The 12,519-nt window shown below is 39.8% G+C and overlaps 1 protein-coding gene across 6 annotated transcripts in view; it reads right to left on the bottom strand.

Annotated features, from left to right (window-relative positions):
* adgrl3.1 (adhesion G protein-coupled receptor L3.1) overlaps positions 1–12,519 on the bottom strand; it is a 139,717-nt gene that overhangs the window by 15,368 nt on the left and 111,830 nt on the right. For all 6 annotated transcript variants that reach the window (XM_041982979.1, XM_041982982.1, XM_041982983.1 and 3 more), the window contains 5 exons: positions 10,617–10,793; positions 9,516–9,725; positions 5,673–5,893; positions 3,020–3,086; positions 1,916–2,007 (listed from right to left, as the gene is read on the bottom strand). In XM_041982979.1, the coding sequence (XP_041838913.1) occupies positions 1,916–2,007; positions 3,020–3,086; positions 5,673–5,893; positions 9,516–9,725; positions 10,617–10,793 (767 nt within the window). The remainder of the gene's footprint in view (positions 1–1,915; positions 2,008–3,019; positions 3,087–5,672; positions 5,894–9,515; positions 9,726–10,616; positions 10,794–12,519) is intronic.

Raw genomic sequence — 12,519 nt, 5'->3', positions numbered from 1 at the left:
TAAACAAATACTTTGTTGACTAAATGCACTTAGAGAGTTTATTTAGTGGCATTAGGTATTCTTTAAGACACATAAATAAAATGTCCTTACATCACTAAAGTAACAGTTTGCCATGTGTAATGCTTTTAGCATTATATATATATATAAATATATACAAATATAAATTTGTAAGATGTCAAATTATATCGAAATGTAAAAAAAAAAAAAATTTTTTTTTTTACACAAGCAACAAATACACTGTACTTGGAATTAGTAGTTGCTTTAATACTAAAGAAATTTTTAGAAGCCAATATGCATTTTCATTCATTTTTTCCATTCATGTTTTAATACCAAACAAAATATAATTTTTTTATAACAAAATGTGACTAAATTACAAAAGTTATATGTGGTACTAAGTGAAAAGAACCAACACTTTCTCCTCATATGAGCTGAGGCAAGGATTTGGATCAGCAAAAGGAGCCAGAGGTCCTGTCAAGTGCACAATCACTGGTTAATGATTGCTTATACCTACAGTGATATAACAAGGTCATTCTTTAGCATAGAAAATACAGTGCCAAAGTAAATACTTGTCTAGGGCCAAAGTAAGGTGTAATAAAAATTCATGTTGTGTTCAGTTGAACTGCAAAAGTTCGAGGTTTGAGATGTTTTATATGGCAAGACTAGCTCGTCTGTATTCATTTTGAGCAGTCTCTAGCTTGACTCGTCCATCAGCTCCCTTGTCCTCCTCTCCAAACTGAAAGCATCAGTTTTCTTCTGACAGTAGTCCACAGCCAGTATGTACATATATATATATATATATATATATATATATATATATATATATATATATATATATATTATACCCCTTTGGTTGCAACAGGCAAGTGGTATACACACAGACCTATTGGTAATAGTTTATTGATGCGACTCATCATTAACTAATCCAGGTCTGACAATCCGTTACCAGGAGCTGAAGTTGTGTTTGTTTCTTGCAGCTGTTAATCAGACTCTTTCCTTTGACTTTAATTAGTACCTGCTGCTTCATGGGGTTTCTGACAGCAGGAGGATTTATATGAGCAGAATAAGAGAAAGAGTGGCGCCCATTTATGCATGTGGCAGCAGCTGTAACTTCAGTAATTAGTCCTCACCTTTATGGCGAAGACAGGATGGGTTAGGACCCGAGGGTGAATGACACTCTGTACTTTTCTTCACTTCAAACAGTTGAGCTGGCCCACACAGAGTCACAGCTTTACAGCTAAATCTTTGTTAATCTCTAATTGCCCGCAGAGTGACGTCTGAGCTTCATCAAGGCTGTTGGGATATTTTTATTTTATGGATAGTAACAGTTTTATTAATTTCCTACATCAAATATATTGTTCTTGTCAAATTCATTGATGTTTTTCATTAATTGAACAGTTTGCCTAAATCTTCTTAGTGTGCACATGGATGCTTTCTGTGACTGAAAATGTAACACTTTAAATCCCAACCCAAGAAAAAGTGGGGGAGAAAAGTCAAATTTTTAGAATCTGAAGTTTTTATTTGTCCCTTTAACAAAACTGTTTTTTTTTTTTAAAGCACATTTACCATTTATTACAGTGTGATATGTCAAAATTGTAGTGCATTATTGTATTATTTATAAAAAATGGATGGTAAAAACGCTTGATGGTAAGCTTTCTATCCATCCTGCATCCAATAACCCCTGCAAATCTATCACTCCATCCCAATCTTAGTCTAAGTGATAAGTGAAATTTCTCAACCCCACTGAAATTAGAGTAGTGTCAACTTTCATTTGATGGAAAAAAAAACAAAACAAAACAAAACAAAAAAACTCCAAAGTGTCGAACTTTTCCTTCAACTTAATTTAAAGAAGCGACACTTGATTCCAACGCTGAGCATGCTGGTGTGTTGGCAGAAAGCTACAAATGGCAGAACTTACTTAATGTTGTCCAGACACCCTGAGTCTGGTTTGAGGATGGCTGTGTGATGGAACATCTTGTAGAGGGCGATTCCAAGGAAGATTACATTCAGCTGAAACACACAGACATGCAAACACGCAAGTTACCTTTTCTGCAACAATGAGACTAATTAAAGACACAATGTCACTGCAAACTCACAACTCACAAACAGCTTGTAGTGTTTCATTTTTCTCCTCCCGGCTGTAATTGGCTTGGAGGCACAGTAATGGTCCCCAATGAACAACCCTTTATGTGCTCAAAATTCAGCAGCTCAACAGCAGTCATTACATCCTTTAATGATCATTGCTGCAATAAACCCAATTCTAAAGGAGCTTTAGTAATGAATGGCTGGAACCCCACTTCTCTTTCTCTGCAGCTCCAGGTAGATCTGCGATAACCTGTCTGACATTTTGAAGCTGACTACTGAGCAGAAGTGTACTGGCAACTGGGAACACGTTGCATTTTTCTCATTCTGTACCCATCGTGCTTTTGATGTTCTTTTTTTCCCCTTTTTTGTCTTTGCCAAGTTGTCTAACTATATTTCTGTCTCTATTTACTTTACTGAAGGTAGAGTGTCTGTTCTTCCTCCTCAGAATAGTTTGCTGACTGCAGAACTCACTTGGCGCTGCTCTATGAAAGGAGTAGGAAATTAGCCTGACGCTCTGGCAGCCCGTGTTTCCCCACTAACTGTCCTATTGGCATCAGAGTCAAACAGCTGGGCCAGGAAGAAAAACAGCACTTGGATTGTAAAATAAGCACCTAATAGCAACATTACTTTGCTGAGCTCTTATCATAATCTGTGTAACGCATTGCAGTTTGTGCTCCATGTCCCCTCCAAAGATTTCCAGCTTGTTGGAATATGTGCCTACTTCAGAGCTAATCCATGAGTGGGGATTATTAAGTTGACACATAAACTTCCTTCTGCTTATACTTATACTGCTGGGGAGCTCAGGCAAACCTTGTAGGAGATTAATGCACACCTTAATGTAACCTCTCGTTCCTGCACGAACATGTGGCATCAGTTCTTCCTGGATGCCTAGAGCTATGTGAGGGTTTGTGTGTGTGTGTGTGTGTGTGTAGCTCACCATAATGATGAGTGTAGCAGGTCCTATGAAGCTCCAGATGAAGTATGTATCCAGCCGCAGCCAGCACCTACAGACAAAAAGATGAAGAGTAAGATGGGGAGACAGAGACATCATGCATGAGAAACACTGAGAAGAAAAACAGGAGAGGAAAAAGATGCATGGGGATTAAAAACATACTCCGGTCTTAGATGGATGTAGGCTAGCAAGGACTTACCATCACAGGACAAGACATGCATCATGGTCACATTCTCACACAGGAGGTAGGGTAGGGTGGGGGAAAATAATAAAAAAAAAAGTACATTACAAGACAAACAGTATATCAACTTCCTCTCAACAGAGGGAGGACAAAAGGAATTGGGGTGGATGAAAAAGTGAAAGAGATAAAGAACAGTAAGAAAGGTGCTACAGGTTGGAGGAAAATAGACAATGTGCACACCTCAAACATATATCACACACAGAGGGGGGAGACGTCAAGGGATGAGCACCTGTGATAAATAAACCCTTACTTCCCCATAGGGCACAGATATACGACATGGCCTTATCCAACGGTCCCAAAAATATGACATGACAGTGTTCATTTGAATACCGAGTTATGGATGCAGGCCACAGTGGGCTATTTATGGAGTGTGGGAATGACTGTGAAGTTAAAGGACAGAGAAGGACAGAGAAGGTGCCTAATATATCCACACAAACATACTTTCAAGATGTGAATGAACACACAGACACACACCCAGGAATTTCTGACCCAGAGGTAACCTTTGGTTCTAAAAGATATACTGCTGTATGCTAAATTGTGTTACCCTGAAATGTCTTCACTCATCAGTGGCAGCAAGCAGGGGAAGGAAATAACAAAAAAAAAAGGAAAAAAATCCCACAGTGCCCTTTATTGAGGTCAGGCCTAACCGGTTGCAGAGAAAGGTGCCACAGAGAAACTATTGAAGTAAAATGGCCGACTGATTCATGACCAGCTGCTTTTGAATTATTAATCTTTCAATTTCCAACACATTAGTGAGCCCTCCATTATAGGTCCCTGACTGTGTCACCGTATCCTCCATTAGGGCTCCTTTGCTAAGTCATAGCCACCTTCATTATGGCTCGTGAATGAGACTCAGTGCCACTGGCTAACGTGGAGAAGAACGGGAGTGCAGTGCGTGACAAGGTGACACAGCAGGGATGGCAGATGATATTTTCAGAAGTTTGGTCCCAATGTGTTATGTCAAAAATGATAAGCAGTGTCATTTTAAAAGCTGGACTGATAAATGAGTCATAAAAGGGCTTGCTTCTAATGAAAAGCACTTGCAATGAAAATAGTCTGTCAATTACTTTTCAAATCAGTGAGGTTTATTGGGCTTTTAAAAAGCTATAGTTCCAAAAATACTAAAGAAAATCATTTTACAACATGTATTAAAGTCTGTAGTCTACTCTACTAAAACATACCATGCCTTTTAGCAGCATTTAGTAGCATTTTTTCAGGCTAAGCCCAGTGTCTCCAGTCTCTGTTGGCTAATGGCATGCAGTGTGATTATTCATCCAGAACTTGGCATTCAGACTCTCATGTTTAAATGATCGACCTGCAATGAAATATTGATCTAAGTGGCATGCCAATTGGTGTGGCGTTATAGTTAAACACAGCTATATCTCACCCCTCCCTTATCTTAAAAATTCCATGAGTTGATGTGCACCTAGAGAAAAGATGCAATATGTGAACTACAGAAGGTCTCAAGCTGCAAATGTAAGCATTTGAGCGTATTAATCATTTAATGATGCAATAGCTTCCTGTGTTTTTTTTATCTTTTTATATATTCTATGTGGAGGGGCTATTTCATCTGCAGCTGAGGGAAATGGTTTTTTAATACAAGATCCACATTGTTTATGTCCACTTTACAGGTCAGACAGGTCCAGAGAAGTGTATACAATATGTGTGCATTATGGATTTAATATCTGTGTGCAGTGTATGAATAAAATGTTAACCTCCTTTCAGAGGCAAAATATGAATATAGTGAATGGGTCACTCAAGTGAAAATGAGTATTGCGTTCGCTCTTGGTTATTTGTCGGTTGCTTATTTTGCATATACTTCATATGAATGAGATGCTGGCTGCCTTTTTTTCTTGGAGTCACGCAGTGTCTGGGTTTGGACAAGTCAAGCATGCATGAATACGTGACCTTGTGCTCATCCTTTGCTGCTATGCATTCCATCCACAGAGGCCAGCTTGATTTCAACACGCTCAAGTGCGAACTAGTATGGATGTCTGCACAGCCTAACAGACTTCCCCATCACTCCCTTCCATCCTGACACTCTTCTCTCCCTCAGCCTGCTCCGCCGTACACCCCCTCCTTCCATCCTGCCTGCTAAATCCTTCCATATTCACACATTAGAACCGCCATGCTCATGCAGGCACTCTGTGGCGCCTCCTCTCCTGCTTGTCCACATACTTCCCCTCCTCCTCTTCATCCTTCTCAGCTTCTCTCCCCTCTCAGCTCTGTATTGACTCTTGAGAAGTGCCAAAGCTTGTAGAGTCCATTGTGGCAAACACAGCCAAAATGACAGCAGGCACTCCAGGCTTTCCCCCACCTCCCTCCTCCTCCCTCTTCCTCCCTTGCCCCGTCAAACATCATCCCTTCCTGCTACGCATTTCTCGCTGCGTTCCTTACACTCTATCGGTGCCATAGCTCCTGTAGTCCACTGCGGCAGAGACGGCCACTATGACAGCAGGCACTCCATATCCTGCCAGGTAGAAGTACTTAGTCCTGGAGTGTTCGCTCTCAAACACCTCCACCAGCATGATGTAAAGCTGCACGCCTTCCAGGAACATCCAGGTAAAGGCTGCCAAGAAAAAGAAGTGGAGCAAGGCCGCAAAGACTGCACAGACAATCTGGTGAGAGAAGAAAAAAAAAAAAAAAAACATGGAGAGAAATTACACATGCACTTAAACTCCACCCAAAAATTCTGGGCAGGCCTTTAACACTTGCATTCATTAAATACTGCAAGCAATGATATATGCATCAGATTTAGAGAGTAATAATTGGTCCTATTTACATTATAGAGATAATATGAAACGTATATAAAAATGGTGGGAAATAATATTAATTTCAGGTGATGGAATCACCTGAAATCCCTTCAAGACAGCAACATTAGTTTTACCTTCTTCACACTTTACTCACTGTCAACAACCTTAGTGGATGAATGAGAATATGTAGGTGACACATCAGCGTTACAGCCTGTACTGACTGACCACATTTCAGACAAAAGTATTTTTAAAGACGTGAGACAGAAAGCCTTGGAGTTGGACCAGTGGGGCAGCAGAACTGCTTGGCAACACTGTCAGAAATACAATATGATTTCTGTCAAAGCCAAGAATGGGAAAAATAAAAAGAATTACAACGCAAATGACTCAGCAGCTTGAAATTAAAGAGACAAAACAGAAAGAAAATTAGACACATTTTAAAGTCTGGAAACAGCCTGAAGAAACTTCGAGTTCAATATGGAAGATTTGGGCTTTTAATGCTTTTACCAAAGCTGAGGTATATGTTTGAAAATATATACATAATAAAATATGACTGCATACGTTCATTTAGTTTTTGGTTAATAAGTTAATAATTATAACTTCTTAAATACAAAAGATGGTATTCATACCCACATGATTCAACTTCATGGCTGTAAACTCCCAATAAATTGGGTAACTGTATGTTAAATCATACTTTCAGTCACGGAGCAGTGGCAACTGAAAGAATAAAAGACTTGATCAAAGACATAGAAAATTAGAGATGTAAAAGAAGAGAATGGAGATGTTGAAAGAGTAGTATCAAACAAAAATAAATAAATAAAAACATGGTATAGTTGCTTAAGAAGAGAAAGCAAGAAAATAATAAAAGGTATCAGACTGATGTCAATGCTCTAACCCAGGGCTACTCAGTTCGGTCCTACGAGGGCCGCAATCCAGCAGGTTTTCCATGTATCCCTGCACCAACACACCTGAGTCAAATTAATGAGTCATTGTGTAGAACCTGATTGGCTGTTAGAGCCACCTAATTTGACTCAGGTGTGTTGGTGCAGGGATACATGGAAAACCTGCTGGATTGCGGCCCTCGTAGGACCGAATTGAGTAGCCCTGCTCTAACCAGTCGCTCCTGCATCATTAAATGCAGAAGTTAATACACTAACTCTTATAATGGAGGAGTTTGCAGTGAGAGACAATTATCTAATGTCTGAGAGACAATGAGTTTAGGGGGTGAGGGAGTCACTCATTTCCATTTCTAATGGTCACACAGAAATGCCTTCACACACATACATGCTTACATTCGCAGGTAAAAAAAAAAAAAAAAAAAAAAAAAAAAACCTCATGCAAAAGTCATTAATTTTTCCTTCTGGAACAGCGGGCTTAACCGGCTGTGAGTTAGGTGAGACTGAAGATGTTAATGGAGGTCAAAAATAGTCACCAGCAATTAACAGGAGAACAGATTGCACAAATACATACAAAGAAACATGATCCCTCTTTCAGAAACACACGCATTCAGACAAAGAGAAATGAGTCACTGTTAAGGCACACCCTCCATCAGATTGCCCTGTCTGCTGATTTGCAAGGAGAATATTTTCTTTTTTAAATGCACAACAGGAGGCAAAAGTCTGCGGCAGTTCTTGTATGCTGCGGGGAAGATAAGGAGGACAAGCCTTCAGCACTACTTCCCCCACAGGACGTACAAGACATGATGATTTAAACGAACAAAAGCAAGTTCAGAAAACCAAGCAAGGTTTCAAGTCCTGAAGCATGACCGGTATAGTAAATTTACACAATATAAACAATTTTTTATATATTATTATTAACAACCATTACACTAACATCCCATGGAAGGGTACAGTGTCCTTGAAAAGGATTTATATGAATTCACAGCTGAATTACATGAATTACTGTATAATATTTGAAATGATGCCTTATGTTGATCTGAATTTCAGCATGTGTTGTTTAGTCCAAAGCTTGCTTGTGAGAAGTTTCTCAAGATATATTCAGTAATGGGGGGGCATTTACATCTTTGTCTTTGTTTATTTGCACAAGGAGTATGTGTGACTCCTCAATCTTATGGACCATGTGAGAAAACATTCAAGACCCTCTGCTGCTTCCAACTTTCTCTTTGAGAGATCATTGTAGATCTAAGTATAGCAAAAATACCTGTAAACATTTCTGTGCAGACATTGTCTTTATAAGACTTTGTTAGATGATGCCACTGTTATAAAATGAAGCAAATCAACTGGCCAGACATGCTTTATGTGAGTGTGAGTTGACAAGTCTCAATGGGCTGTTTTCCAGTCTGACACGTTTAACTGTCTGATAAAAGATACAAAAAATGACTAAATGCGACGTAAGCTTTTACTTAGTTTTGCAAATAGATGCAAAAATATGGATCGCTGGAGCTTGTCTAGCAAAGTGTATGAATGCATCACTTATAAGCTGAACTGAATTATCTGGTTACAGTTTTGAAGGCTTAGGTTCTGTATGATTTCAGTCTGACTAACTCTTATCACATCGCCTGGTATTAACTCTTATTAAACATGCAGTTTAAGAGTACAGTTTTGGTCAAACTGACTAAATAATTTGTTTTGTTTTAATATCATGCAAACACATTGAATGGTACTTGGTAATTGCTTGTGTAGCAGAAAGATTTTAAAACAAACTTAACTTTCTATTCAGCACATAACGCCTGAATTTCAGCAAGAATTTCACAGCTATTTCTGCTGTTTAACAGCAACGTGTGCAGATCAAGCTCTCAGTTTAAACAACATCATTCTGACATTATTGGTCAAACGCAGGTTAAACTCACATTTACAAATCTGTCTCGACTGAAGCTTTGTTTTCAGGGGTAGGGGGTGGGAGATTTAATTAGCATCCTTCACAAAACTAACAGGATTCTGTAACAAAAGACCAAGAGTGCAGATACTGTAGCCTGAGGGAGGAAATGACAAATGAAGACTGAAGCACAGCAATGACATCATCTAAGCTAGCACATAAGCTTTAATAGATTATGTGGCAGGGTCTGTGTTTGGTGCACTTTGCATTGTAAATCATTGTTGTGATGACTGGAAATTAAAGTTTGCCCCCTACATATTTATCATTGTTAAATTACTTTACCATTCAAGTAGTGTCACAATTTAAGAATCGGCTGCAATGCAGTGTAATGCAATTAATGTGTGGTGAAGTATTGTACTCAATATGACAAATGAACCCTGTTGAGTAAAGACAATGCAATTAAAAACCTTCACAACCTTTGAGAGAAGTTACATACTAATCCAGGCTGGTTTGAATACAAACAAAAGGTTTGTTTCCTGTAGCTTAAATATATATATATATATATATATGTAAAACATTATGATCTATTTTCTTTTCAGTTTTGCTCAGTCTAAGAAGAATGAGCTCATCCTGCTTCATAGTCAAGGGAGTATGTTTGTACACATATGCCACAACCTGCATCGACATGTGTAACAAAGAACTCCATCATGCTTACCGGCTGATCAGCCTTGTTGATCCCGACCAGAAACAGTGACTCAGCAATAAATAGACTGATGCAGAGGTTTTTGTGAATGGTGTTGCGATCACTTTGCAGCCCTCTGAAGAAGCAAAACGTGAAGATGCAGATCAGCAGGCAAACCAGGGACAACAGGATCCCCACCCACGTGATGACATCCAGGAGCATGTCATGCATGCTGTCTGCTTTCTGTGAGAGGAACGTGAACAGAAAGACAAGCTTTGGTAAAGCATTTAGAAGCACTTTATAACACAGGTACTGTAACTGTGTTTAACCTTGAACTGCTTAAAAAACAGAGGAGTGGTATTCTTGTATGATGAAACAAAGCGATAGACCAACGCCCCTCCCTCACCCATCGCCACCTCCACCCCTTGACTGATGCGAGCCTGGCTGTGTGTCGCTGAGTGTTCAGGGCCACGCCGTTATGCTGCATTGCACAGGTGCGCTGGCTCTATCCATCAGTGTCCTGCAATCTGGCAGGCAGAGCAATGTTCAACATAACATTGCTGTGATGGATCTACTGCTCAAAACCTCACACAGTGTTCACAAAGGGCTGCCAAGCCAGCTCTGACCATGACCTGTTCAGATGTAACACACATCTTCTGGCTCAGAGGGAGCGAATGGGTGTCTCACGATGTCCTGAGTTAATAGAGCTGATTTGTGGAAAGAGGTGTGGACTTATTGAAACAAAAGAGGCGTACAAGAAGTGCTTATCCAACACAGGGTGTTTTTTTATCTACCAGTCTCTATGGCTCATGGATATCCAAATAAGTGCTCTCATTTTACAATCAAAATATTATTTTTATGATAAAATGTGATCTAGCTTCACTCTGTATCTGCCTTTTGCATAACGCTTTAACAAATCAATTGCAAAAATATTCCCTGGTGAGTGTGATCAACTCTAATCTGTTTCACAGATGTTTCAGTCTTCATCTCTTCCTTCCCTTCCTTCTTTTTTGGGATCGTTTGATCAGCTTGCCAGCCACTGCTAATCAAATGATGAATAACTGACCTCTTGATATTTGCCCTCTTCCTCCCCATCCCTCCTCTCCTGACAGGCGCTGCAGAATAAATACATACCTTGACTTCTACGTGGGCCATGAGTACCGCGAAGCTGGTGAGGTGAGTGCAGGAGCAGCTGGTGTGTGTGCGATTGGTGGCCAGAAGACGACAGTCCTGCGTGGACCAGAATCCCATCATGGTGCGCTTGGAGTAGCTCCAGAAAGAACAGTTGGGATTGAAGTTCTTTTCCGAATGCTGGAGGAAAAGCAAGACAGCGATCAAGAGAAACCCAGACAGAAAGGATAACACTAAAAGACATAAAACAGAAGGGCCAGGGGAGCATGATGGCAGAAAATAGATACTTGGCCACGAGAGGGGGGTGGGGTGGGAGGTAGAAACATGGAGTGGTTGGAGTGCCAAGAAAAAAGTGAGAAACTGGTGGGAGGGATTGGTGGGAAAACGATGGAGATGAATAAACATGGAAAGGGAGTTGAGCACAAACAGAAACAAAAACAACAAACAGAAGGGACAGAATGCAAAAGTGCAGCAACAAATAAACATGAGGCCATGGCAGGAGGTGACAGTGCTGCGTCCACACTTGTTGTGTGCGGCTGTAGAGTGCAGGAGCGGCTTGTGTTGTGTAAACTGATAGAGCTGTGTTAAGTCTGTAGAGTAATTCTCAAAAAAGAGCAAGTGAAGATTCTTCTGCTGCCAACAAGCTGGGTCACCAACTGGATATCCATTTGTTTGTTGGAGGAGAAACACAAAGTAAAACTACTGTGCTGACCATCCTAACTGATACAATATGAGGCATTTCAGTCTGTTAATGCAAATGCTTTCTTATGTTAGTTAGGATCAATCAGATGAGACAAGCCTTCAAAAGGAAATTGCAAGATAACTGCAAAACCTTCTGATCTTTAAAGACTGACTGTGGATAAACAAGCATTTCAACAGTTTTGTTTTCAAAAATCTAGTCAAAAACTTTGTGATCTAAGTAAAAAAAAATCAAATCTTCAATCTGGCACAGAGTCAAAATAAGACAATGATCTTTCATCTTTTGAATCTGAAATTAAGTCTCAAGTAAGTACTGCCCACAGCAATCAAGACCTAACTGTTCCTTTGTGTGCCTTGAATTTGCTTAAAGCCCAAGTTTCAAGTCTGAAGTTTGCAGCTCATTTTAAGTGAGCAGCTTCTTTTGATACTGTTGCATACATGGAAAGTGGGGTAGATGCTGCTTCCCATGCAAATGTTGGGATCTTAAAGCCTAAATTAACAGGAGAATGTGGGCACCTGTATGGAAATTCTAACTTATACGTAGAAGCATTGCAGGTGCAGATAATTAGTTGAGGCGATATGTTAGAAATTTAAGAAGAGAGCCTCTTAGTCTTTTTTTTTAAGTCTACTTCTATCATAAACATTCAAACCCAGCCTGTTTTGCTCACGTGCCAGCGAGCCAAAAATATGCCACATACTTTTTGAAGTAAAAGATTAATTAAAAATCTAACTCTGCTCAGTATTTAATCAGGCTATCTTGTCGTTACATTCTCCAAGCTTGGAGTGCAGAGGAGAGACTGGGTTGTAGCCACGAGCTCTCAGGGTCACAATGCTCATATGATGCTGTAAGTGGCAAGCAGCAGGCTTCAGGAAAGTCAAACTTACTTTTCCCTGATGATGTGTGTTAATAAATGTAATTATTTTCATTTCAGCTGTATAAATGAGTTCATTTGATTGAAGTCTCTTCAGACAGAGGTCAACAATGCCCACACACTGTCCCTATTTTAGGAACAAAAAGTAAGCCCTATGTTGTTAATTTATCTTTGGCTTTATTCAAGGACAGGACTCAGCCAGAATACATTGTTTATAGTGAAAATCTCACTTTTGAAATCATAAAACCAAGCATGGTTTCGGCCCGGGGTGGGGCAGGGGGTCCATGGGTTTTTAGTATTTGCATGAAGGGAGTCCTCAAGGGAAATGGGTTGGG

This window comes from Melanotaenia boesemani, chromosome 4 (assembly GCF_017639745.1).
Source record: "Melanotaenia boesemani isolate fMelBoe1 chromosome 4, fMelBoe1.pri, whole genome shotgun sequence".
Lineage (NCBI taxonomy): Eukaryota > Metazoa > Chordata > Actinopteri > Atheriniformes > Melanotaeniidae > Melanotaenia > Melanotaenia boesemani.
Note: the sequence above shows the minus strand (reverse complement) of the source record. Positions and strands in the feature narration are given on the sequence as shown.